Consider the following 26,509-nt stretch of genomic DNA (forward strand, 5'->3'; position numbering starts at 1 on the left):
AGACCTAATAAAAGTCACAGCTGAAATAGTGAACAGAGTGCTTTCTGTGTGGAAGGCACCCGGGGGACGTGTTCAACATACACTGAACTCCATCAGTCCTCACAGCAACTCCACAGGTACGTACTCTCATCATCCCTGTTTTTACAACGAGGACTCGAAGGAGCGGAGGGTCTCCCCAAGGTCGTACCACTCTGGAGAGCTAAGGAAGGCTACAGAGGGGATGCTCTTGACCATTATGCAAATCCCATTACAACAAGCAAAAAGAAATATAATTTCTCAGTAAAAAAAAAAAAAAAAAAGTCAAGTCTGTGTGGATGGAGACCATATTTAACAGGGTAGCCTGACTCACTGGAAGTCCAGCATGGGAAGTCTAAGATCTCTGGAAGCTCTTGGCGTTGGCCACAGGACAGGAGGGGAAATGGCCATTCCCCACATGCTCCTCATCCTCCAAGGAAGGACAGCGAGTCACGTACAGTATCGAAAGGCAGAACGAAACACTGTCCCACACTGACTTCCTCTCTTACTCTCTTGATGAAGTGATAAGACCCTTGCCTGAGAGAAAGTGAAGAAAGTGAAGAAGTTGTGATGTCAGGAAACAAGCTCCTTTATCTGTTTGCATCTCTGGAACGATTCTCAGCCGCTACTGCCTCAGAGACAGTACTGTCTCATGTGCAGCAAAAGCTTCTTCCTGACCTTGGACCTCACTGCTGGCTCATCAGTACCTTCGGCAGCTTTCTCCCAAGGCAAAGGAAAGAACAGTGCCCAGAAAGAATAAATGTTTGCTTAAGGTGCTTCAAAGGACAGGGCCGGAAGTGAAGGGGCCGACTGTGGCGTTCCTGCGTCAGTAACCAATCCCAGGCCAGCCGTGAACCACGGGGTCTGGGCTGGGCTGCACAGGCTTCTGTGTGAATCACCCCCCCCATCCCCGTTCGTGATGGGAGGCTGGGTAACCCTGTAAAGCCAGAGGGGAAATACCTCGCTTCATCCCTTCTTCTTTCAGCTGCTTAGAAGGTGCTGGTCCAAATTCCTCTTCCATGGGCCTGAACATCCGTTTAACAAGGACACTGCTGCTAGAAAAGATGAGCAGAAATTGATTAGTAAAGCAGGCAGGGAGTCACAAGAAAGGTTCATGTACATGTCTGGCTCTGTCTTTTTCCTTTGTTTGTACCATCCCTAGTTCTCTACAGCTGGATCCACTCAGCAACCTCCTTCCTCTCCCCTGCAGGTTGCAAGTCATCCCTGTCAGGGGCAGGACACACACGCCAATATCTTTAGGGCATGAACCAAGGACATACTGCCCATTACTGCATATGGATCCACTAAGATGAGACCCCTGGGTTTTACGTGCCCTGTCCTGCCCCTAACCCCCTTCCTACTCCAAAGATCAGGGCCGGGATGGGGATAGCAGGAGTGAACGTGGTCTGTGTGATCTCCAAATTATGAGCTCCTCCCACTGAGCTAGGGCCTGAGTGTCCCACACTCTCTTGCCAGCCCGTGAAGAGCACAGCGGGGGCGGCCGGCAATGGGACGGGTTTCCCAGGCTGGTTCTCAGTTCTGAGGCTGCCCTGACTTCCTGCTGTCCTATGGCTCCATCTGGTTGGAGCAAACAAGACTGCAGTGGTGGGAGTTCCCCCAGACACTCAGACCTCGACCACCCAGCCCCTCCCTCCTCCTTGGGATGGGGGGGGGGTCTCAGTATCTCCCGGACCCCCATATGGTGCTGAGTCCCCACATGTCCCCGCAGGAGCCAGTGCTGGTGGTTTTGCATTTCCTCCGGAAGTTCCTGTCCATTCTGGGTACTCTAGGGAAGTACCCTCCTCCGAGGAAGGGGAGGAGTCCTGGGGAGGAACAGAAATAGGAAGCACAGACTACCACTGAAGAGAAGTCATTGGTGCTGAGTGTTGTGGCCTGCCATGTATGTATCTTCCCAAATTCATATGTTGAAACACACTCTCCAGTAAGATGTCATTCAGGGGTGAGGCCTTTGAAAGGTAATTAGGACAGGAAGGTGCAGCCACCATGATGGGATTAACAGCCCAAGAAGAAAGGACTGCCTTGTGAGACAGAGTGAGAAGACGGCCATCTGCAAGCCAGAAGAGGGTTCTCACGAGACACCGACCATAAGGGCACCTGATCTCATACTTCCAGCCTCCAGAACTCTGAGAAATACATTTCTGTTGTGTAAGCACCCCTGTCTGTGGTGTTTTACTAGAGCAGCCAGAACTGGCTTAGATATGAAGAAAATGCTCACGGAGTCTTGTCATTCTTCAAGCCCTCAAGGGAGTTGCCAGGTTTTCGGAAATTTTTTTCTCTCTTTGGAGATTCTTGGAACTAGGCATAGGAAGCAGTGCCAGACAGGCAGTTCAACAGAATTATTAAGACATGAACTCTGGGTCCAGACATCTTTGGTTTAAACCCCTGCTTTACAATTTACCAGCTATGGGAACACAGACAAGTTCCTCAACTGCCATGAGCTTCAGATCCCTTGTCTTTAAAAGGAGACTGTTAAAAGAATTAAATAAATTTGACACCATTGCTGGATATACGGTAAGTGCTACCGAAGTGTTAGAGAGGACGATGACAGTGACAATAAAGGTGGAGAGATCAGAGAAAGCAAGATATGGATAAGAGTAAGTATGGCAGAGAGCTTGAAAGATGCCAAAGTTTCCCTGGACCCTCAGAGAGCAAAGAGTGCACTTTGGTGCAATTGAAGGACCCATGTTGGAAAAGCTTCCTGAATGAGAAGCTGAGACGCTTCCAAGAGAGTACAAAACCCCACTACAAAGACAATTCCCCACTGGCATCATTGTCATGAAGAAGCTATTTGTCAATTCTCAAGTCAAGCTAGTGGTGGGGTCCAGTGGTACAAAGAGCAGAAGGTGCAGAACTATGGACGGTCCAGAAAGTATTTCTATTAAATCTATTAAATTATTAAATATTAAATGTTTAATATATCATAAACATAATATAAATATAAATATATAGTATATATAATTTTTATTTTATTATTTTATAAATTATAAATTTTATTATTCCAAATACATAATATATAAATTTATATAATATATAAATATAAATTTATATAAACATAACATATATTTTTATATAATATAAATATTATAATAAATATTAAATATTATTAAATTATTAAACCAACAATGCTTTAATTTCTCATCTCATATGCCTAGTGCTCTGAAGAGGTCTCTCAGTTTTTTAAAAAGACTTCACATTTTATAAAGTCCTTGAAATCTTCTTGGTCACTGAGGTCTCAGGAACACCATGTGAGCCAGCCAGGGCAATGGTTAATCTTATCCCTATTTTAGTGAAAACCAAAGTCAGGCTCAGTGTGTGCAAGGGTAGGTAGGGTGATGTGGCTAACAAGTAAGATAGGCTGTTTAGAGAATGCAGCTTTGAGGGACAACCTCATGATAAAGGTGCTCAGGAAATCTGACATGATGATGTGAGGGTATGAGAAATGATATTAAGAATCAGCATTCTCGGAGTGCCTGGGTGGCTCAGTGGGTTAAAGCCTCTGCCTTCGGCTCAGGTCATGATCCTAGGGTCCTGGGATGGAGCCCCACATCAGGCTCTCTGCTAAGCAGAGAGCCTGCTTCCTCCTCTCTCTCGCCTGCCTCTCTGCCTACTTGTGATCTCTGTCTGTCAAATAAATAAATAAAATCTTTAAAAAAAAAAAAAAAAGGAATCAGCATTCTCTTTTATTCCCAAGTAAGTCAAACTGTGAAAATAACTAGAGAGAAAACTCAAACTCAAGTCCCAGTTCACAGTGGTAATAAGTTGTTAGGGCACTGTTCCCTGTGTTTTCACCTCACTACCTTATCATAAAAGCAGGTCATGTTATTCCATTGCGTCTTGGAAATGGGATGACCATGACCTTGGGAGCAGAAGATTAAAAATCAATTCACACAACTGCTGGCAACCAGTAGGTTAATAGCAGGTAAATAGCCTGAAATATCACCAGACATGCTCTCATGCTGTGTGAGGGTTCCTAAACTGGTGATTTTCCTTTTCTCACCAAGCAACATTTATTTATATTCTTCCAGTCCTGCTGGCTTTTGATAGCACCCCATTCTGAGTCATGACAAACTCTGCCATTAAAATAACATCTTGGATAAACCACACTTCTCTTGGGAGTTCAAAAAATGCTTTTTCACGATTTCCAACCTATAAAACTAGCAGGAGTCAATAAGTTTGTGTGGTCTGATTTAAAGGTTTCATTTATTTTCAAAGCAAAGCAAGAAAAGAGGAGCAGGTATGACAGACCCATTTGATAGATGAAAAGAACACAAATTTTTCAGGTCTCCCCATGTCCTGTCCAATTACGCTGCGCTGTACCACTGATGGACTGGAGAACCAGGAGAAGGCGCTTTCTCTGACGTCAATCTCTGTCTCACTGGCACATATGTGGCTAATATTGGGGTGACTCCGGGTTCAGCAGCATATGAAGCCATTGCCTTGTGGGGTCAGTCTCAGGGAAAGAGAGTCCCTGAGATATAAACAAAGAACTGCTAAGGTGTTCGGATCTAAAGCCTGGGTCTCTGGCCATACCCACCAGGCTGAGCTGCTCTAGCCATTCATGCCAAGTGCTGAGGCACCGAAGTAAGGTGCAAAAACAAGCTGCAGGCACCATGGAGACACAGTTTGTCTATTTCACATCTACATGTGCCAATTACCATGTATGCCCCCAAATAAAGTGAGCTTCCTCCCCTATTAGCCTCAGAAAAGAGGAGACTCTCTTGTGTTCAAGTCTTACAAGGTCCCTCACAGTATGGAGTAGGATCTCAATTAATTTCAGTAACAAATTACTCTTTGGGTAATCATCCCAAAATGACTTTAATCAACACTAATCTGGGGTATTGATAGAACTCATCTAGCAGAATGAGCAAAACAAACAAAAGCCACACCTAGATTTAGTAACGATTACTACAGTTAAGAGCTCAAAAATGCCAAGTAATAAATGATGAGGTTAGTAGGCCCCAGTAGGGTCGTCTGAAGAGGAAATACAGGTATTTCTGGTCCTGATGACATGCAGCTGGTGGTAAGCCAATGTTCTAGCCAAGAACAATGTGAAAACTACAAAATTAAACAGCAGACAGAAGACCTCTTGAAAGTAGTGGAGACTGCTGATGGGGCAGTCAGGGCTGGAGAAGCCTAGGTCTCAGGGAAGGGAATGCAGAGAGATGAGCTGGTCGTCAGTGAGCCACTGTCCCCTCAAGAGCATCTGCCAGTTCTTGACAGGGAACAGAAGGTGAGAACCCCAGCTGAGGCCCATATGCAAGGATTAAAATGTTTGCACAGCTTCTTGTAATCTTACAGCGTTAGAGAAATAGAAATTGGTGTTTGGGGCTGCAAAGGCATCTAGGACTTATGGAAAAACTTCCAGAGAGTAAGCAAGCACAGAGAAGCAAATCAGACAATGCAGTCTTCCTTTTGAGATACCTGCCAAGCCCCTAAACTGTAGAGGACAAGAACCTAAGAAATTAAACAGAAAGTCCTTGAAAATCATAGAGGAGGTTTTAGTAGTCTCCCTGTGTGAAAGAGACAAAAATCAGATTTCAGATCCCACCAAGGAAGAGGGCCCAGAGAAAGTCCATCAGAGCTAGTCTAGGGGTTAGGATGAAGTAGTTTGAGGCTAATACAAATTGCAACCTAGCAGAAGGTCAGTTCTGTCCCAAATGGAGTAATAATTTGCATTCATTCAGACTGCACACCAGAGGACAGGGAAAACCTTCATAAGACAAAAACATGGTCAGCTAGATCTTCCATAATCTTTATATACATTGTTCACCATTCAACTAACGCTTATTAAATATACTAATAAACAGGACCAAGAGAAAACCAGGCGATAGAAACAGGCCCACAGAAAACACACTTAGTGAGTTACCAGATGTGAACTTAAAAATAATTGTCATTGTGTTCATGAATACAAGTGTCAAGACATATAGAGCTGGAATCTAGTAAAATAAATAAACCAATTAAGTGTAAACCCTAGAACTAAAAAGTATGATAACTGAAATTAAGAACTCATTAGATCAATAGAAAATATCCAGGCTGACAAAGGGTGAGCGAAGAAGATGTACGTTTCAGAAAAGCACATAAAAAACACAGGGACACAATAAAACATTCTAATATACATTTCAAATCTCAAAGGAGTGCAGAGAGAGAACACTTAAGAAGCACTGTTTGAAGAGATAATAGCTGATATTGTTCCCAAACTAATGAAAGACATCAACCCACAGATTCAGTAGGTGCTATAAGATACCAAGCAGGAAAAAATTAAAGGAAACCTACATGTAGGAACATCTTAATAAAAATTCTGAAAAACTAAAAGAAAGGAAAACATTTTAAAGCAGTCATCTCAAACAATAAGAAAGGGAAGGAGAGAGGGAGGGAGGGAGGGAAGGAAGAAAGGAAGGAAGGGAAGGAGGAAGGGAGGGAAGGAAGAAGAAAGGAAGGAAGGAAGGAAAGGAGGGAGAAAGGAAGAAAGGAAGGAAGGAAAGAAGGAAAGGAGGGAGGAAGGATGGGCAATCACATTTGAAACAGTGACAATAAGACAGATACACGATTTCTCCACAGTAATGATGGAAACCAAAACTGAAAGAAAGTAATTGACAACCTGGAATTTGGTATTTAGCAAGAATAACCTACAAAACTGACCATTAAATAAAAGCATTTAGAATAAAAAAACGCTATGAGAGATTTCTTTGCCAAAAGTTCCACAACAACAAGAGCAACAAAAATGTCAAACAGAGTTCTTCAGGAAGCAGGAAAAAAAAAATCCCAAGGAAAAACAGGAAAGTCAAGGAAGAAATGAAGAGCAGCGGAAAGAGTTAATATGGGTTAAATTTATGAAAGGAGTCTTTAGTTCAAATCTTCCAGTTTGCAAAAGAGCAAACTAGTATACAAGCAAGAACAACTGGTATGAATGTAAGAAACTGATAAAAATAATTTACATATTTTTTAAAACCTCCCTTGCTTATCTGATGCAGATTTGAGAATTACTGGGTGGATTTTTAAATGCAATGCTTAACAGTAAAAAATAAAAATATATCAGTCAAAAAGGGGGTGGGCTTCTTAACAATGGCATATGGATCTATTATCATGAAATAAAAATTTAATTAAAAACAATTGAAAGTGGGAGGCAGATTTGTGGCAGACACTTGTGTAGCTATTTCTATGTTATAAGAATCAGTATCTGTGGCTTGGGATAAAATTTCTGAGGACAGTCTTGAAGATAAGGATTTAAAAAGTGTTGTATCTCTATTTTGACAGTAGTGGGAAAGAATTCCCCTGATAAATAGTGTGAGATGACACAATACATTTAATTTTAGTGATGAAAAAGACCCTATATCAAAGATGAATTGTAAAGAACTCGGGAAAAAAAAGTGTTTCATAAAATGTAACAGACATTTCTAAATTACGTTACTCTTTAAATGTAGGTTAATTAAATGAACAAAGCAAGTACCAGTAAATCATTGATTCTTTTGGCAATATCCATAATGGTTTAATGATTCAAATTGGCCCTAAAGCTTTAATTTATGTTTTCAGCTCTTCCTTGGGAAACTGGGGGGAGTTGTCCTTTATTTTTAACCACCTTGTGAGCCCAGTATACCTTGCTATGATTTCGTAGTTTGCTTAGCATCCCTGAGAACCTTATCAAAGCAAAGCACTTGGAGCTCTGTGAAAGTGTTCCTTTAAAAGAAGTAGTTAGAATGCTAGAAGACTTTTATTTTGTGCAGATGAACACAGCGTGATGACTTTTTAGATTTAATATTATGTTGATTAAATGCACTCACTGGTGATTGGTTAATAATCTCTAACTTCTCCAAGGGTACTGAACTTTAGCCAAAGTGTTTGCTTCCATGGTAGATGAGCACCAGAACTGGCTCTTCTCAGCAACACTGTAACCAGGCTCATGGTTTGGTCTGGCAATATCTACAGGACTCTCCCTCCTGCAAGAGGAATGGCAGGGCCCTCTACTGGCATCCTTCAGCAAGATGAGTGATGTCATCCTGGGCAGCTCTCTCCCTGAGCTGGTATGGGACCAATCCACAGGGTGGTGGTTGCCCTGCCCAACCTTTTCCTTCTCCTGAAGTTTCAGCTTTTGAGGAGATACTACAATGCAGCCCCAAGGTGGTGTGCCTTTGAGAAGAAGCAAGGGGATAAGAGAAATTTTTGGAGAGGACTGTGGTCTGAGGATTCCAATCAGCACCATGGTGATGGCAGATTCTTGGAGGAAAACCACTGTCCTCCAGACACACTTGCCAAGGGTCCCTGTGCCCCAAATGCAGTGTGAAATCTACAAAGGTGCTGGACTTGAAGGGACCCAACTGTAAGCTGGAATGGGGGGCCCCTCTGTGGGGACAACTGAGCAAGAGATTAAGATAAGAAGGGTTTTCCAGGAACTAGAGGTCAGATGGGCATGGGGACCAGATCCCCTGAAGTAATGGACTAGAACAGCATTTTCCACCATGTGTGACATTTGCATAGCAATTTGCATATGATTTCAAGGGGTTTAAAGCCCTTCCTCTTCCCCATAAAAAAACCCAGGGATTCATGGATCCCTGGTTAAGAGCCCATATTCCACAGAAAATTCTTCCTGTCTGGTTTGTTCTTTCCATTCTTCTTCCTCCTCCTCTCTTCCATTTCTCAGTTAAGTATCATTTATTGGGGGCTTGAAAAGGAACCTTAGCCACAATAATAACAGCCATGATTTTTTTCCCCCCTTGAAAGCCTCTCCCACATGCTAGGACATTCGACAGACTACCAACTAGGTATTATCATTTGCTATTTTTAGATGAGACTGCACAAAGTCGTTATACTAAGTTATGGAGCTTGTAACGGTCTGATTCAGATCACGGCTGGCTGGCTCCAGGGCAGAGAACCTCACACACACTGCCGGGCATCAGGATCACCTGGGGACTCTGGAAAGGTCTCCCTACCTAAGCTGCACCCCATGTCAATGAAATCAAAATCCCTGGGGGTGCTACCCCTATGTGAGTTATTATTCAACTCCCAGCTGCTTCCAAACTGCAGCAAGAGGCCTGCTGCTGAGAAGCGCTGTCCAGAACCTTTGCATCTAACTCGGATCCCCTGCCTAGGAAACAAACCTGCATGGGCTCTACTGATGCCCAAACTCAGCACCAGAAGTGACCCTCCCCATACTCACTTTATCATCAGAGAGGCAGAAGCAAACAGGTGTTCCCCTTTTTGTCCGTTTGGGCACGTGCCTGATGATGGCTCCCCCTCCCACCTCATCTGTGTTTCCTCTACTTTCCTGCTTTAATCACACCCAACTTTGCTGGCACTGGAGGCCCCGGGCTGTGCTTGTGAACAAGCCTGTGTCTTCGTACCACGGGGGCCTCTGAGCAGCTGAGGTAGGGAGTGGTGGGCCTCACTGTGCTACCTCCTCTGACTGTGGTTGAGCGAATGCGGCTTCCCAGCTCTTAACAAGATGCTGTCATACTAATGGCTCTTGCTTGGCAGGGAGCACTGAACTGGCCAGATACAGCTGTGACAGAGGCTCTGTGAGTGCCAGGGTGGTGGCACTCCTCGGGGCTCAGAGCACTGGCCCCCTCTTCCAGGTACCCTTACCTGGGCTTGTCACAGTCTGGGTCCTGCACTCCAAAGGGTGAGCCAAGGGTGTGCCTTGGTCAAGACCGGAAAGCAATCACAATGGGGGTCGGGGCCTCTCTCTGGGCCTCCCTGGCAGCCACGGATCAAGAATTAAGAGAGGGAGGTGACAGGGCCTGATGACTAAGAGCAGGCCACGGGGAGCACCACTAGACGGGGTTCCTAGTGCCTCTATCACTGCCAGCTGCGTGACTCAGACTTAGGACGCTTCTCGGTCCTAAGCTCTGCTGCTCATTATAAAGTGGAGGCCATGACAGCATCTTCCCCATGGGAATTTTGGGAGACTTCAACCCAACGATGCATACAAAGCACTCAGGACAGTGCCTAGCCAAGACAGCTAGTGAATGTTAACTATTACTTCTACATATAACAATGGCCACGTACCAACCCTGTACTAGCACTGGGGCTCCAAGGCCACCTACCGTGCTCAACCGAACTCTAACTAGACGAATGAGAGACAGAGGCTCAGGCCTCAGGCCTCATGATTATGCAACAGCAGAGGGTAATTCCTATAGAGAGGCCAAGCCAGACGAGTTAGAAATAGGTCATTGGCCACCTAAACGTTGCCAGCTTGCTAGGAAGGGCCGTGTGGGCTGTGCCAGGGGAGGTGTGCACATGAGGCAGCACTCAGGTCTCAGGTACTTCTCCTGGACGAGGCTAACTTCTCCGGGAGAAGGGAAGAGTACAATAGAGTAAGTAGAGCGCTAGATGAGACCTTGAAGGTCACCTCATCCGAAAGCCTCATTTTACAGCTAAGGAAACCGAAGGCCAAAGGTCAAGGAGCTAGCCCAAAGCCTCACGTTGGTAAGCCACAGCCCTGAAGTAGAACATGGGCTTCCTAAGCTCAGAGTCACTGTTCCTTCCATCACGCCACATGGTCCCTGGTAAAGTAGGTAACAGATGAGAATGGATAGTGCTAATCTTTCTGCTCCTTCCAGCCACTGGGGATCTATTACCTATGTGCCAAGATAAAAAGAACAATTTAATTAGGTATTTAGAAAATTCAGAACTCTGAATTTAGAGGTCAGGTGCTGGGCAAGGTTCTGCACTTAACCAGCTGGGGAATTCTTTGAGTCCTTTGAGCTTTTCTACCCACCAGAGGGTGGCACACTTTTTCCTATGTAAAGGGCCAGATTAGTGAATATTTAGGCTTTTCCAGCCTACACAGGTCTCTGTTGCAACTAGTCAGCTCCGATGTTGCAGTAGGAAGGCAGCCACAGACAAGACATAATGGAATTAACATGGCTCTGTTCCAATGAAACTTTAGGGACACTTGAATCTCATTTAATTTTCACTTGTCACACAATATTATTCTTCTTTTGGATTTTTTTTTTTTTTTGACCATTTAAACATGTTTGCAGATGGGGTGCCTGGGTGGCTCAGCTGGTGAAGCGTTCAACTCTTGATCTCAGTTCAGGTCTTGATCTCAGCATCATGAGTTCAAGCCCTGCCCTGGGCACCACTCTAGGCATGGAGCCTACTTAAAAAAGAAAAAGAAAAGGAAAAAACAACGTTTATGGACTGTTCCAAAAACAGGTGATGGGTTGACTTGGCCCTCAGGCTGTAGTTTACCAAACTCTGCTCTAGGAAATGAACTCAGCAATATCTGCTCCACTTATTTCACCGAGAAATGTTTTAGAAATAATTATACTAATTGCATAAGCACAGGGAAGCTCTGGTTTGACTACAGTCTGAATAAAATGATCTGGAGACTTCAGTTACACAGATAGAATGCAAACCAAGATTTTAGTGGTATATATGTAATATAACATAGGATGTTGAAAAATGAATGTAGTTCTAGGTTGCTTTAAGAGGAAAAAGGGTCCAGGTCACAAGAAGAATTTATCCCAATATAATCTCCAACTCATATGGTTTATTTCTGAGAGCCAATTCTAGGGAAACTTTCAAAAATTTGGTGGTATCTCCTGGAGTGGGGATGTTGAGATGTAAAACTATGTTTGAAAGAGGAGAAATGGATGGGGCTTCTCTAGAGCAGAACTAGAGTCAGTGGGTGAAGGTAGACATCAGTTCAACAAACGAACTTTCTGAGAGCTGCCACTGTCCAATGGAGTCAGGGCTGTCTTACATTCAGTGAGAGTGTCCAAGTAGAAGCTGCCTGACTCCCTATCAAAAATGTGGGGTACTGTGTTACACTGCTTAGAAGAGAGGGTCAGCTAAATGACCTCGAAGATTCCCTTTTGTTTCTAAAATTCCAGGAGTGTATAAAATGAGCAAACGCACAGAAAGCACTATGCAGAAACTCGATGTGCAAGACACCTGGGAGCCTTAGTGACCCGTTGTAAAATCTTCCTTACCGACAATCCCAAGGACGGTGACTAGGTTCTCAGCCTCCCTAGCTTCATTCACACTAGCCTCGCCACTAGCCCTGGGCCATCTCCCACAGTGAGGGCTTGAAGAGATTCACATGGGTGATCTGAGCACTACTGACTAGGCAGGGCAAGCTGTCTCCGTGGCTCCCACCCCACGCTCACCCTGATCTTGTGTTGGGGCCAGAGATGACAGTAACTGGATTACTGGTGAAAAGGCAAAATCTAAGCGATGGGTCACTCAGAAAAATAGCTAGTTATTCAAAGGGAGATCACAGAAAGAAGAGAGATAAAGAAAGGTTGGAAGGAGAACAGCATTTCCCTAGCCTTCCTCTGAGACAGCCCCAGGGTCAAGCCTTTCTCATTTCTCAGCTCTAAGTCCATGGTTATCCTGTGCTCCAAGAGCCATTTCTACTGCCATGAACTGACTCTGGACGTAAGGCGAAAGGACGGAGTGTCTTACCCTTCTCGTTCATCATCCGTGTTGTAATATACCTGTGGGAAGAAACAATAGACTTACTGTAGGTCAGACGCAAGAAATGGAAATATATCACATGATCCAGACTTTCCTAGGCTCTCACTCTGTCTTAAAGAAGACGATAGGCAAATCTGTGTCATGATGCTGTGTGTGTGTGTGTGTGTGTGTGTGTGTGCGCACACGCACGCACATGTCCAAGGAAATACAACTTTAACCCCACATTCTCCCCAGGGTTATTTCTTAGATTTTAAGGAAGCAAAATTGGAAATCTGATTATTTCTAGCTCAGGTCATTCTGATCAGATTACTTACAGTTCTAAGCCAGCCCTTGCTTTTGATATTAAAGATCTACTTTAGCAGGATCTACAAATCATTGTTTAGAAAGGCTCTGGAGCAAGGCCTGTGAGTAGCCGATCCCATTGGGTCCAGAGGTGAGCTGACTACAGATACTATGCTCTGGGGAAGAGACGGGAGCCAGAGTCCCAGGGCAGTGCGGCAGTAACCCCAGGCCTCTCTGTTGGTTCCCCGAAAGGGCCTAGTCCTTTCTGGCATTCCACAACCACAGACATTTAAAGTCGACTGTCCTCAGGCTGGGGAAAGGCCATGTAGCTCTAGGAGGTGCTCCAGGCCAGAAGACTTCTGAGAACAGATTCCTTTCAGTGGTCAGCCCTGTGGCAGGCAGAATCAGATTTAGAGAAATTATGAAGCATCCTTATTATTTTATGAAACTACAGAACTCCAGAGGGGATCTGGTATGCACGTAGGTCCACATGACCCAATTATGAACATGAACTGCAGGCCTTTCTTGAGCTTCATCTACGTGTTTCGGGATCATTTTTGTTCCGGTGAAGGGCGAGACCCAAGTTAGCCTCAGACATTTACATTTTAACTTCAGTAGTCTCTGCCGGTGCAGATGTACTTCTCAAAGGCTCCTGGCAGTGCCTGGGATGCTGTCACTCCCTGACTTCACAGCATAACAGAGCCGGCCGCCCGGGACTCCTTGGGCATTTAATTTTTAGAGAGTGTTTCTCAAACTTTAGAGTACAATGAAAAGTATGGAACCCTCTTCAGAGATTTTGATTCAAAACACTTGGAATGGAACTTGGGAACCTGAATTCTTATCAAGCACGCCTGTGGTTTTGGGGAAGGTGGTTTACAACCTACAACAGGGAAGACTGCTCTTGAGGGTATGAGGGAAGAGCAAAGTCCTCCTTGGGTTCAGGTGCCTTGAGGAAGTCCAATCAGAAAGATGATGCCTCTGTATCTCACAATTTCTCCCAAGCTCCTGTTTTTAAAGGCATTCCCCAGTGACCATCTGGGACTTGACCTGCCACAGCTGGATCTTGTCTTGCATGTCAAAATGAGCCACCTCCCCACACCCACTTCTGACATCAGGGCACTGTCGGCTTCCCTCCTGCCTCTGGACCCATCTCCCTGCTTTCTAGCTCTTCAAAGAAAAGGCAGATTTTAAGTCCCAACGAGCCACAGTATAGGTGCTCCTGTCCTTGGGCCAACCAAGTAAGTCGATCAACCATGGACTATTCTCGCATTGTTCCAGAGCACAGCTGACTGTGCTCCTTCCTTGCCCAGAGCTTCCGCAGGCTCCCTCACTGACCCCCTTCACTCTGACTCCAAGGGCACAGGGGAAGCCTGAGGGCTCTGCCAGGGCGGCCCCAGACTGCAGAACTGAACTTTGCCCATGACCTGGGGGTGCTGAGTGAGCTGCTCTGCAAATGCTAAAACCAATAAACTGTAAAATAAAAAAATTAAAAAATAAACAGAAAAACCTAATAAACTATACGGGCTACCTTTTCCTTCGGAGTTGGCCACAGACTAGGAACCCAGGTCGGACATGGAGAGGCCAAGTGAGGCCAGAAGACTCACAGATTTGGTCAATTTTCCTCTGAAGATTTATTTACAGCTTTGTATATTTCAGGGAAACATTGCCAAGAGAACAGGTCAGGCTGTCAGCTTTGACACAGAGCCGAAGCCAGAATCATGACAGTAAACATTAAGAACAATTTGAATTATCCCTTCTTCTGGAAAGTACGGATACCCAGCTTCATAAAATCCTAGGGCGCTAAGATGGTAAATGAACAAATCACCAAACTCTTGGGAATTAAAAAAATAAATTAAAATGAGGTGCTGGCCCTCATAGCTTGATAAATCCTAACATTCTTCTTTCTCCCTTGTGACCTTGTTCCTATCAAACAAGTAAGACAAGATGAGATTGTTAAATTAGTTTTTAGTGGAATGTACTCTAAGAAAAAAACTAGATGTATTTTGTAACCATGTTCTGACATGAACGGCAACAAAGAAGCCTTGCTTGTGTAACTGCTTTATTTCATACCTATAATGCAACAACACGGGGACGGACAATATATTCTTCAGAAAGAGCAAGTTGAGCCAATAATGATTTCCTCTCCTAACTAAGGTCAATTCCACTGAGGGTCTGAACATTCAGAATGGGAGAAAAACTTGAGTATGTCAGTAAGCCTCATTTCTCAAAACAAACTTTTCCTCGGAGGATTTTGAGTTTAAAAGAAAGCTAACCCACACAAGATTCACTAAAACCCAACTGATTTACTGAAGGACAAATCAGGCTAATGCTAGGCAAGTACATTTTTTTTACGACTCTAATTTATCACATAAAATAAATAATACTAAAAATATTAAAGAAAGAAAAAAATCATCCATCACAACATCAAATGTTACAATTTTTGTTACATTCAAGTTCAGATATATATCTACAATCACAGTATAGACACAAAAGGGTATGCTAATTTTTTCTTGCACTAAATGTTATTGTAACTAGTTCCTATATTGCTACATAATTTACATAATTATACTTTTAGTGGACACCTAATATTTCATCAACTTGAGCTACCATACTGAGTTGATTACTGGGTGTTTATGTTATTTTAATTTTAGCTCTTTAACTTTGCTTGTAGATATATAACCAGAAGACAAGAATTACTTTTAAAAAGGCTTGTCTACAATCTCGTTTTTCTTTTGGTGTGGAGTGATTTATGTATTCAATGGGAACTGTTAATTTACTAGGGGGAAAACTGTTGGTATGGTTTTATGTAATCAAAAAATTTTTCCTCTTGGGCAACTTTCTGAAGCTCTGGGTGCAGTTCAACTTTCCACCATTAGATGGAGCTCTGTCGCACCAGGCTAATTCCACAGGACCAAAGGACAGCCCGAAAGAGCGCAAAACTTCTCGAGGTTTATCAGCCTCCTTACTTTCTTCCGCTTTCACTGCTTTGTCAACACTTCACCACTATCAGCTCACTCTCTTCTTCCCCTTACGAAGTCAGTTTCCTCTCCTGAGACATTCCTTTCTATACAAATCCATTTTCTTAGGGAATGACTGGCTTTTCAGACAACACAGGGAGTACAAAGGTTATTTTCAAGGTCAACACTGCCCGACGTGATTCGGTCTTAAGGTTCCACCGGCCCGGGAAGGGAGGGCAGGTGGATGTTAGCAGGTAGAGCCTACCTGTCCTGTCCTCTGCAGGTTTGCGAAGTGAACATCGGGTATGAACAACACCGGCTGTGAGTGCAGGTCGGGCATGGTTTTGAAGTAGGTGATGTCGCTCTTCTTCTGCAAAGGCAGCGCCGCCAACTTCCCATCAGAGGCTGGACGTGAGAGGGTTATGTGTGACTAGCAGCTCTCAGCTGTAAGCCCTAGTCTGAGTTCCCTCTTGTCCCCTCTGAAGCTTTCCAAAAGCCACAGATGTGAACACATTTTACAATCGCCCCATTTCCCACTGCCAAACCAACAGAAAGCGCATGAGCTCTGGGCGAGCACTCTGGAGATAGAGCCTCTCGTGCCTAGATTCCTCGTCTGGAGGAGGAAGATGTTGGGCTCCGTGATATTACAAAGTCCCTCCCAGCACAAACAATCTGTGATCATGGGATCCCATTTGCTTTTCACAGAGACAAGTCACCCAGTCTTCACGGCTAGGGAAAAGCCGGCCATCCCTCACACACCCATCATTTCGCCCACCACCCACTTCTTCCCACCTGTCCCCCCGAGGGGACATGGACTGGCCAGAGCCCACCCCCGCTCAGCAACACTCACAGTTGTTGCACTGGGTTTGGGAGGCCTGGCCTTTCCCCTTCTTCCTGTTCTGCTTCCTCTCTTCGTCTCGGATTTTCCTTTCTGCTCCCTAAGAGGGAAAAGCAAACAATGCCAGCTATGTTATCAGCGCATGCAAAAACAGCGTCCATAGACAAGTCTGTAGAAACTGTACAGAAACTTTGTTTCTGTAAGAAACAAAGCAGGGGTAAAGGGAGAGCAGGCAGCCCCATTTCTGTGCCCCTAGGGAGGTCAGGCCAAGATTCTGAAGGCTGAGACAGATCCTTAGTCTGTACTACATTTCGACCTCCGAGTGATCCCACTTCTTCCCTATTTCCCCCTGTTTTGAAATCCTGCCTATATATACAACTTCGATCTTGAATTCGCACAGAAAGACCAGGCCCAGGTTCCTACCCCAGTGAGGTCGATTAAGTAACCTTAGTGATTATAATAAAATGTCATTAAGATAACGCATTGGCCTGTTAACATCATTCCTAGGCACAGAGAGAGCATTAAAGTTGAATGTGAATTCCCTACAAAATTTTCCCTTTGCTCATTGTCATGGAACTTTTACATAAACCATTACAGTAGCGGAAATGAGGGAGGGCCTAAGGAAATACACAATATGTATGATTGCTTCGTACATACAAGTAGGATTTTGGTTTTTGTTTTAACGTGTTCATAAGTGCTTGGAGATGGACTTGTTCAGCCAGGTAGAAAAAAGCTTGGTCTCTTCACCTCTTTTTTGCTCCTCTGTTCCTAGTACTGACCTTTTCATTGGTTTCTTCTGCCAGATCCCACTCTACTTAACCAATCGACTATCACCTTACATCTCTTTCCTTCTTGGCCTTCAAGGATTCCCTGACTCTTATTATTGTCACTCTTCTGTGTCAAATTTGCCAAATCATTTTCCTCTTCTCACCCTCAATACCTATGTCCCAAAGGTTTTCTTTTCCTTTCTTCCTCTCCATTCTTGCTGCAGAAGAGTTCACTTGCACCCATATTTCCATGATGCTCTAGACAGGTGACATCCAGATAGATACCCCAGCCTAGACTTCTCCCCTAGATTTCAGATATGCATTGACAGTTCCTGCCCTTTGTGACAGTACATGTAAGGACAGGAGAAGCACATACTGGCTGGCAACCGCTAACTAAAAGTTGCCCCTAACTCATCACACAACACAAAAAGTTAGATTTGAAAATATAAAAATTAAACCTGTTAGGCAAAAAAAACCCCAAACAAACAACAACAACAACAAAACATTAATAGGCAAAGGACAAAATCAAAATGGTGAAAATATCTGCAAAAAAATATCATATAAAGTACTAAATCCTTGGGGCACCTGGGTAGCTCAGTCATTAAGCATCTGCCTTCGCCTTGGATCATGATCCCAGGGTCCTGGGATCGAGCCCCACATGGATCTCCCTGCTCTACAGGAAGCCTGTTTCTCCCTCTCCCCCTCCCTGTGCTTATGTTCCCCTCTCTCGCTGTCTCTCTCTCTCTCTCTCTCTCTGTCAAATAAATAAATAAAATCTTTTTTTAAAAAGTACTAAATCCTTAATATAAATAATGATTCAACTTTAAAAAGACAACTAATGCACCAATTTAAAAAATGGACAAGAGTCATGAAATAGGAACTTCACAGAAAAAGACATACAAAGCTTTTAATTAAAACACTGAGACATATGTTTTATTAAATTGGCTTAAAAAAAAAAAAAAGCAGATTCCCCATTCTGGCCGAAGTAAATGCACAGCACAAGAGATTTGGAGATTCGTGGGCAATGAAGGCATCATAAGGAGATAACACTAGAGGTAATTCTTGAAAAATGGGTAATTATAGCTAATATTTACACAGCACTTATTCTGTGCCAGGTGAGTTCTAAAAGCTTTACCTAGATAAGATCTGGACAGATATAATAGTTTAACCAGATAACTTAAATATGTTTTTATGTCAAAAAACTTCTTACTACCAAGAGGGAGTAATTATTTTATAGGGCTTCACTTTTAAGTTCTGAATGGTCATGGATGATTATAAACCATGGAAATCCAGAGCACGAGGGAGATAAAATACAGAAATATATCCTTTGCAAGTTTCTTCATGATATATTAAGGTTTTGCAGAGTTTTTGTATCTAGATAACATATAATATTTTGGGAAAATAAAGTGTTAAATGTATAGACATTGCCTTGTTGAAATTGGTGTGAGATATAAGCAAAAGTCTCCTATTACTCATTTTTTGTTGGGTCCATAAGACATCTTTCTATGTACTAGGAGTTCTGCACAATATACCATTTAATATAAATAAAAACGTAAAACTTTTTCTATCTATATAAATTACAACTCACTGAAGATAGACCCTAAGGTTGGTCAAGCAATTTTATTTCTAAATTGGTGTTTTATTTTGTACTATTACTTTGTAATGAAGAAAAAGCCTGCAATTAATTTGTTTCAAGACTTATATATGTTCAGTGTCAACTTTTAGGCAATAAAGTTACCTGCTTATTATTTTACAGGCATTCTTGGATATGCCAAACCAAATGGATTAACATAAAACCTACAGTGGCTTCCCACACTGCCTACTCTTGGTGCCATGTCTATATAAGATACCACCTGCCCAGAATGCTCAGATATCAGCATGACAAAACAAGTTTGGATGGTATCCAAACATCTTTAGGAGAACCACAATCCTATTTCTAAAATAAAGCTTTGACTTCATAATGACCCAGGGAAGCTGAGATATATTTAATTAAGATGGAGAAAGTTTCCTTGAACATGACCTTCCATGAATTCCTTTACTTCCTTTGATTATCTGTGACCTAAAGCTTCTAAAAGATCTTTCCACTCTTATCAAAGTACAAAAAAGTCTAGTTCTTCCAGAACAGTGTAATTTCCTACAAAGACCAGATTTATCATTTGAAAATAATTTCCTCTACCTAAATGCTCACTTTGGAGTGTTAGATTGAAAAAATGTGCCCCAAGATTTCCTGATTATATTGTGATCATTTTTGCCACCTCTTGAGAGATAATGGCTATCCTTGTTTTATTGGATACTTAAATAATTTCTCTGAAATTTATTTTAAAAATGTGTCCATAACCAGTTGAAAGTTGGCCAAGGTACCAAGATGGTTTGCAGGAGTACCTTTAGCTTTTCATAATCTTCAACAGTCGTCACCTCCAAGATCTTTTCAAACAAAAATTAATAAAGGGAAAAAAACTATTATAAAAAAAGAACATTGCTTTATTTCTCAAGTTTTGTATAATACATACTTACTATTTATAGTACTATAATTCTTGTTTTTCAGGAAAGATAATGGAAGTAATTAAATACAGATATAAAGACACAGACATAGATATTAATATAGGTAGATATACAGACAGATCCCAAATTTTTTTTTAAGGCAAAAACATGTATTTCCATAGAGGTATCATAATATCAAAAAAAATTAGAGAAGGTCTTTGATTCTCACAGGTGTGTTAATTATAAATCAAGCTGGAGAACTATAAATAGTGCAGAATTCCATCTGTTTAAGATTCTTGACTGTGACTGGAAAACTTATGATTTTAAAATGGAACAGCTCTTAGTTCTTTTGCGTTAGAGAAGAATTCAAAATAATCATTTGCATTGACACACCCATCTGAAAAGTGGAAAAATTAAACTTTTTCTCTTTTTAATCTCCCAGGAGGAAGTTTTGCTTGGGTTTTGAAATTAGAGCTGCAAATATGGCAAATCACAACATAAGACTTTGTATCTAGCTTATTAGAAAAATGACTAGCAGTTAAGGTTAATACACCCTGCCTGAGATTTCTTCCTTATCCTTAACACCAGGGTAAGTAAACTAAAACCACCCATTGGCAACACTTTACATCACTAGTTTCTTAGAGTGCTAGTGCACAGGTGAACAACAAGGTTAACACTCTCTATTCATCTTGCGTTTTCCTTTTTTTTTTTTTTTTGAGTTTTAGTATTTGTCATATCAACATTGTTGAAAAAAAAAATTACAGGAGCATCCTTTAAAGCTTCTCTTTCCCACGTTCAATCCCAGCTGCAATGTAAAGGTAAATGGACTGCGCCCAGTCTCTATCACATCCTTCCCTCCCTTTCTCCTTCCCCCTAATCCCACTCCTCACTTCCAAGAAAGAGATTCCTGGAGGTGGGATTCTACAATCTCCCTTAAAGTATTTGGAATAAAGTGAGGGAATTCAAATTATTTAAATGCTGTCCCATTTGTACTTAAGAAATTCCACGTTGTACATCATTTGACAATGCTTTTTAATGTTTAGTATGCTGAATTGAAGATATTAACTGACTTTTGTATGTTTCCTTTTGTTTTTAAAGGACACCTTGGCTCTTGGTTGAGGTTTTGAATCATCAGTTGTCATTTTGGCTTCCATGTGTACAGCTGTTCATCCATTCAAGGAGTATGGGTTTGGAATCAGACCCATATTTGCATCCAGCTCCCCTACTGTTTTGCTGTGTGACTCTGGCAACTCACCCACTGTTTTCTCATGTACACAACAACTGTGTCTACTGGCTTAACAGGCCCGCCTACTGGGGAGGCTACCCTGAGAATGCTGTTGAAAAGTCTGATGATAAAAGTTTCTTTGCGGGGCGCCTGGGTGGCTCAGTGGGTTAAAGCCTCTGCCTTCGGCTCAGGTCATGATCCTGGGGTCCCAGGATCGAGCCCTACATGGGGCTCTCTGCTCGGCAGGGAGCCTGCTTCCTCCTCTCTCTCTGCCTGCCTCTCTGCCTAGTTGTGATTTCTCTCTGTCAAATAAATAAAATATTAAAACAAAACAAAACAAAACAAAAACAAAAAGAAATATCAGGGAAATAAGCTTTCATTTAAAAAAAAAAAAAGTTTCTTTGCAAGTGGCTTTTTATTCTATTGTAGTCCAGTCTAGTCTATTTTACATAGATGCCCAAAGAATATCTTTACAGTTTCATAGGTTAACAACTAGGTATTGATTATCCTGGGTTAATTTTCCCGAGTATGCAGTAGGCTGCTTAAATATACACATATTTGCTTATGCATATAGTTTATACTTAAAGTTTTCCTGATTTATCATTTTAAGCATTTGTTTTGCTCCACTGTTTTAGTTTTCTCTCTCAAAGATTCCTAATAACGGATCTTCTTTACCTCTGTCCTCTACCTATTATTTTCTTTTGTCTCTCGTTTTTTATTCCTTTTGATTTAAAAAATTTTTCTCCTTTCAACTTGTATTCCTCTGAAGGCATTCCCTGGTATATTTATTCATTCTTGTTTTGCTTCTAATGTAGTCTTTACTTCTGAAATATTTTAATCTTTTATTTCTGAATTCTCTCTTGAATTCTATCACAGCTCTTTTCAAAACAACTCGTGAATTTTTCTACATGATTTATATTGCTCTTCAAGGTTTCTGTGATGTTCTTAATTTCATTTAGCTCATTCTGGAACACTCCGCTGCAGGTATTATCTGTTTCATGGGCAGGTACCCATTGTCCCCGAGGAAGTCAGGCAGATCTTAATCTCTTTTTTTCATGAGACACTGTATGGGATTCAACTGTTTTTCTTTTCTGATAGTTATTTTTAAGTGAAATGAGTGGAACAAGAGTTCTGCTGACTTCACGGCTCTCATGCTCTCTCTTCCAATGTGTTCACAAAGTGACAAAAAAAGAAATAGTCTGTATTTCCTGAGATCTGTCTACTCTGTATCCTTTCTCCTCGTCCTTTTTATTTGGAACTTCTTTCCTTCGCCCCTTGTTTTGGAGGAGTGGAGGGAGTCCAATTCAAGTTGGATTCTACTACCAGGAGCTTTTTCTCAGAGCAGAGTTTTGCCGTAGAGAACTTTAATTTATAACTTTAAAGAAGAGAACTTTAATTTATAACTTTCCGGAGTTTTTAGAGCCCCAAACACTTCAATGTTCCATCCCTTTGCATCTTCCAGTAATAGCAAACTGGAGTCTACAAATCTGTACTCTCCCACCCCGGCTTCACATGCTGTCCTCAGCTGGCACACTTCATTCTCTCGTGGGTACCATGGGGCAATCTTGTAGGTTTCCTGTTCTCTGGTTATCAAGTAGCCCCACTGCTTTCCACCTCATGATGTTGATATCGTACAGGCCTCAAAACTCCTTGCTGTTTACTCCCACTCATATTTGGGATTTGTAAGGACCTCATGTCACGTAAGCACAGGATTTTAAGCTTTGATATTCTAATTGCTCTATCTTCTTATGGAGGGATTCAGAGAGATTAAAAAACTGTATCTCCTCCTGAGTGCATATTTACTAATGAAGTTATTTTATAGGTGCCATTTCTATTCCAAAAAGCTCTGGATGAGACCCCATAAAATAATAAAACCCATAAAATAATAAAGGTTATACTGATATGCTCTGGGACAGGCCTATACCCAGTAAAAACTATTAATCTGTTATTTCATTTATCTAAGTGAGTAGCACAGTGCAATGTCAATCAGCCATTAAATTAGTAGTAAAATGATTGACTAAAAAAAGAATAAAAGTACAGTTGACTGATGACTCCCTAGATATCTAACAGGAATTGAAAACGAAAGGTTACAACTCCCAGTGTGCTTGACAAGGTGATTAATTTGACACCACTATAGAGAAAAGGTGACAAGGAGGAAATGTCATTAAAAGTAACATCTAGTAACAAAGATACCTTTATGATCTTTACTCACTTTGTCGCAGAAGACCTTGATCTGGCAGTAAGCTCGATGAATGGGTTTATTGCTACGGTTATTATAACTGTATGTATCAATCTGAATCATCAAAGGAAGTCCTTTCACCCCTTTCTGGGAGGAGAAATCTGTACTCAGGCAATTCACAGTGATGAAAATCTGAGGGTAGGAGAAAGAAATGAAAAAGTTCACATGTCACCACAAAAAGGATCTATTAGAAAATGCATAAGTCTTAGACTTGGAGTCAAAATACTACACAATCTTCTAAGGACAATTGAAAATTATCTGGATACTCGGAAACAACAGGTTGAGCCCATGAAACATGATATAACACATAATTTATCATTTAAATATATAAAAATTGTTTTTGCATTAAATCTTAATAGGAACAGACAATACTCTCCTTCAAGTGTATCAGCAAAATCTTACTTATTCTTCAAACATGCATAAATCGGATATGTAATTACACTCTCTCTGCAACATATTAAAGCCGTCACTTCTAATTTTATCACTTTCTCAAATCTCTGAGCTGTGGGGTTAAAACAAAACCAGAAACAAAACTAGATAGCACTTTAATTTATAACAATGTTACTGCACTGAAACAGGGATTTGTTCATGTATCTGTTTTTCCTCCGTCACTCGTAACTTTGAGATTTGAGACCATTTCCTACGCTTCTGTGTTAGTGGCATCTACTGTAGTGTGTGGCGGAGGTCACACATTCAATAAATACGTGATGAATCAAACAGTGAGTTTCTCTGTAGAAAACCCCCTAGAGATCGGAAGTCAAAGGCCTTAGGCTTTTTTTTTTTTTTACTTCTATTTTTTCAAGTTTATTTAATGTTTTTAGTAATCTCTACACCTAATGTGGGTTTGAACTCATGACCCTGAGATCAAGAATCGCATTCTCCTCCAAAGGAGCCAGCCAGGCACCCCCAGAAAGCCCTAAGCTTTAGTTCCAGCTCTAACCTTAACTAGCTAAGGGGTCTCAGACAAGTCACTTACTGGCTTTGGTTTTCAATTTTCTCTTTAAATCATTTTAAAAATCCTTCCCTGAAGGGCATAATATAAATACTAAAATACTTCTAGGTTACTGAAAAAGCAAAAGAAGAGCCAGGGAGGGTAAGACATAAAATAGGACGGAGGAAATGTTGTAAACTCACTGGTATCCTCATCTTAAAACAAGGGGCATCAAGAGATATAACAGAAATAGCATGAATAAAAAAAAAATGGTAGCTCCAATAAATTATTAAAGACTACAACACTGACCAAGAGAAGAACTAAAAATAATAATTTGTCATAAAATGTTGGGAGAAATAGAAGAGCATAAATGACTAACTTTATCCTCACTTTACATAGTGGGTGTATCATTTACAGTTGATTTACCATGGAATAAAGGAATGGGTTCAGCACCCATATTTACCTATATTTATATGGTAAGTACGTCAATAAATATACAGTGGAAAAAAGACAGTCTCTTCAATAAATGGTGCTGGGAAAATTGGACAGCTACATGTAGAAGAATGAAACTTGACTGTTCTCTTACATCATACATCATTCAAGATAAACTCGAAATGGATAAAAGACCTCAATGTGAGGCAGGAATCTATCAAAATCCTAGAGGAGAATACAGGCAGTAGTTGTCTTTGACATAGGCCACAGCAACTTCTTTCAAGATATGTCTCCAAAGGCAAAGGAAACAAAAGCGAAAATGAACTTTTGGGACTTCATCAAGATCAAAAGCTTCTAAACAACAAAGGAAACAGTCAACAAAACAGAGGCAGCCCACGGAATGGGAGAAGATATTCGCAAATGACACTACAGACAAAGGGCTGATATCCAAGATTTATAAAGAACTCCTCAAACTTAACACACACAAATCAGATAATCACGTCAAAAAATGGGCAGAAGACATGAACAGACACTTCTCCAAAGAAGACATACAAATGCCTAACAGAGGCATGAAAAAATGTTCATCATTAGCCTCAGGAGATTCAAATCAAAACCACATTGAGATACCACCTTACAACAGTTAGAATGGCCAAAATTAACAAGACAGTAAACAAGTGTTGGAGAGGATATGGAGAAAGGGGAACCCTCTTACACCGTTGGTGGGAATGCAAGTTGGTGCAGCCACTTCAGAAAACAGTGTGGAGATTCCTTAAGAAATTAAAAATAGAGCTACCATATGACCCTGCAATTGCACTACTGGGTATTTACCCCAAAGATACAGATGTAGTGAAAAGAAGAGCCATCTGTACCCCAATGTTCATAGCAGCAATGGCCACAGTCGCCAAACTGTGGAAAGAGCCAGGATGACCTTCCACGGACGAACGGATAAAGAAAGGATGAATACCCAACTTTTGTATCAACATGGACGGGACTGGAGGAGATTATGCTGAGTGAAATAAGCCAAGCAGAGAGTCAATTATCATTTGGTTTCACTTACTTATAAAGCATAAGGAATAACACGGAGGACAATGGCAGATGGAAAGGAGAAATGAGTTGGGGGAAATCGGAGGGGGAGACAAACCATGAGAGACTATGGACTCTGAGAAACAAACTGAGGGTTTGGGAGGAGAGGGAGGGTGGGGGTCTGGGTGAGCCTGGTGGTGGGTATTATGGAGGGCACGTATTGCATGGAGCACTGGGTGTGGTGCATAAACAATGAATGCTGGAACACTGAAAAGAAATAAAATAAAATGGAAAAAAAAGAATTAAAAAAAAAAAAAAGAAGTGGTCTCTCGGAAAACCCAAGCATTTTTTTTTCATTTATACCACATTTATTATTTTTGTTTAACATTAAACTTTAAAGCACTCATTCTTAAATTGTACAGTTATGTATTCTAAAAACCGTTTCATCAATGCATTATGTGACCTGGATTTTATTTGGTCCCACTGAAATTTTCATTCACTTTCAAACCCTTGACCTTGTGTGTTACAACAATATCAAAAAGAACAGCCCTGAAAAAGCAAAGAGCCACTGGCATGAGCTACATTTTAAAGCCCATTCAAATCTTTGATTTTACTACCAGGACTGATCTAACTGATCTAATTCATTTCAAGCTCTACTGCCTGTAGGCTTTTGGTAATTTATACAAGCAGATGTCTCATTTTTAGTGCTATATCTTGTATAAAGATCATTTTGAATTTTGTTTTTGAACTCTTACTTGATAATGAGGGAACCTCAGTATAAAACACCACATCAACAATAAGGCTAAGATGAAAGGTCTTAGTGACACGTTAGTTAATACAGACTCTCTTTTCCAGCCACCATCTAAAAACAAGTGCCTGGA

At 41.5% G+C, this 26,509-nt stretch overlaps 1 protein-coding gene across 5 annotated transcripts in view; it reads right to left on the reverse strand.

Annotated features, from left to right (window-relative positions):
- Window positions 1–26,509, reverse strand: part of GRHL2 (grainyhead like transcription factor 2) — a 158,023-nt gene that overhangs the window by 15,631 nt on the left and 115,883 nt on the right. For all 5 annotated transcript variants that reach the window (XM_032858572.1, XM_032858574.1, XM_032858569.1 and 2 more), the window contains 5 exons: window positions 23,216–23,374; window positions 16,543–16,630; window positions 15,958–16,097; window positions 12,442–12,473; window positions 976–1,070 (listed from right to left, as the gene is read on the reverse strand). In XM_032858572.1, the coding sequence (XP_032714463.1) occupies window positions 976–1,070; window positions 12,442–12,473; window positions 15,958–16,097; window positions 16,543–16,630; window positions 23,216–23,374 (514 nt within the window). The remainder of the gene's footprint in view (window positions 1–975; window positions 1,071–12,441; window positions 12,474–15,957; window positions 16,098–16,542; window positions 16,631–23,215; window positions 23,375–26,509) is intronic.

The sequence above is a fragment of the Lontra canadensis genome, unplaced genomic scaffold (assembly GCF_010015895.1).
Source record: "Lontra canadensis isolate GAN:19392208 unplaced genomic scaffold, GSC_riverotter_1.0 scaffold15, whole genome shotgun sequence".
Classification (NCBI taxonomy): domain Eukaryota; kingdom Metazoa; phylum Chordata; class Mammalia; order Carnivora; family Mustelidae; genus Lontra; species Lontra canadensis.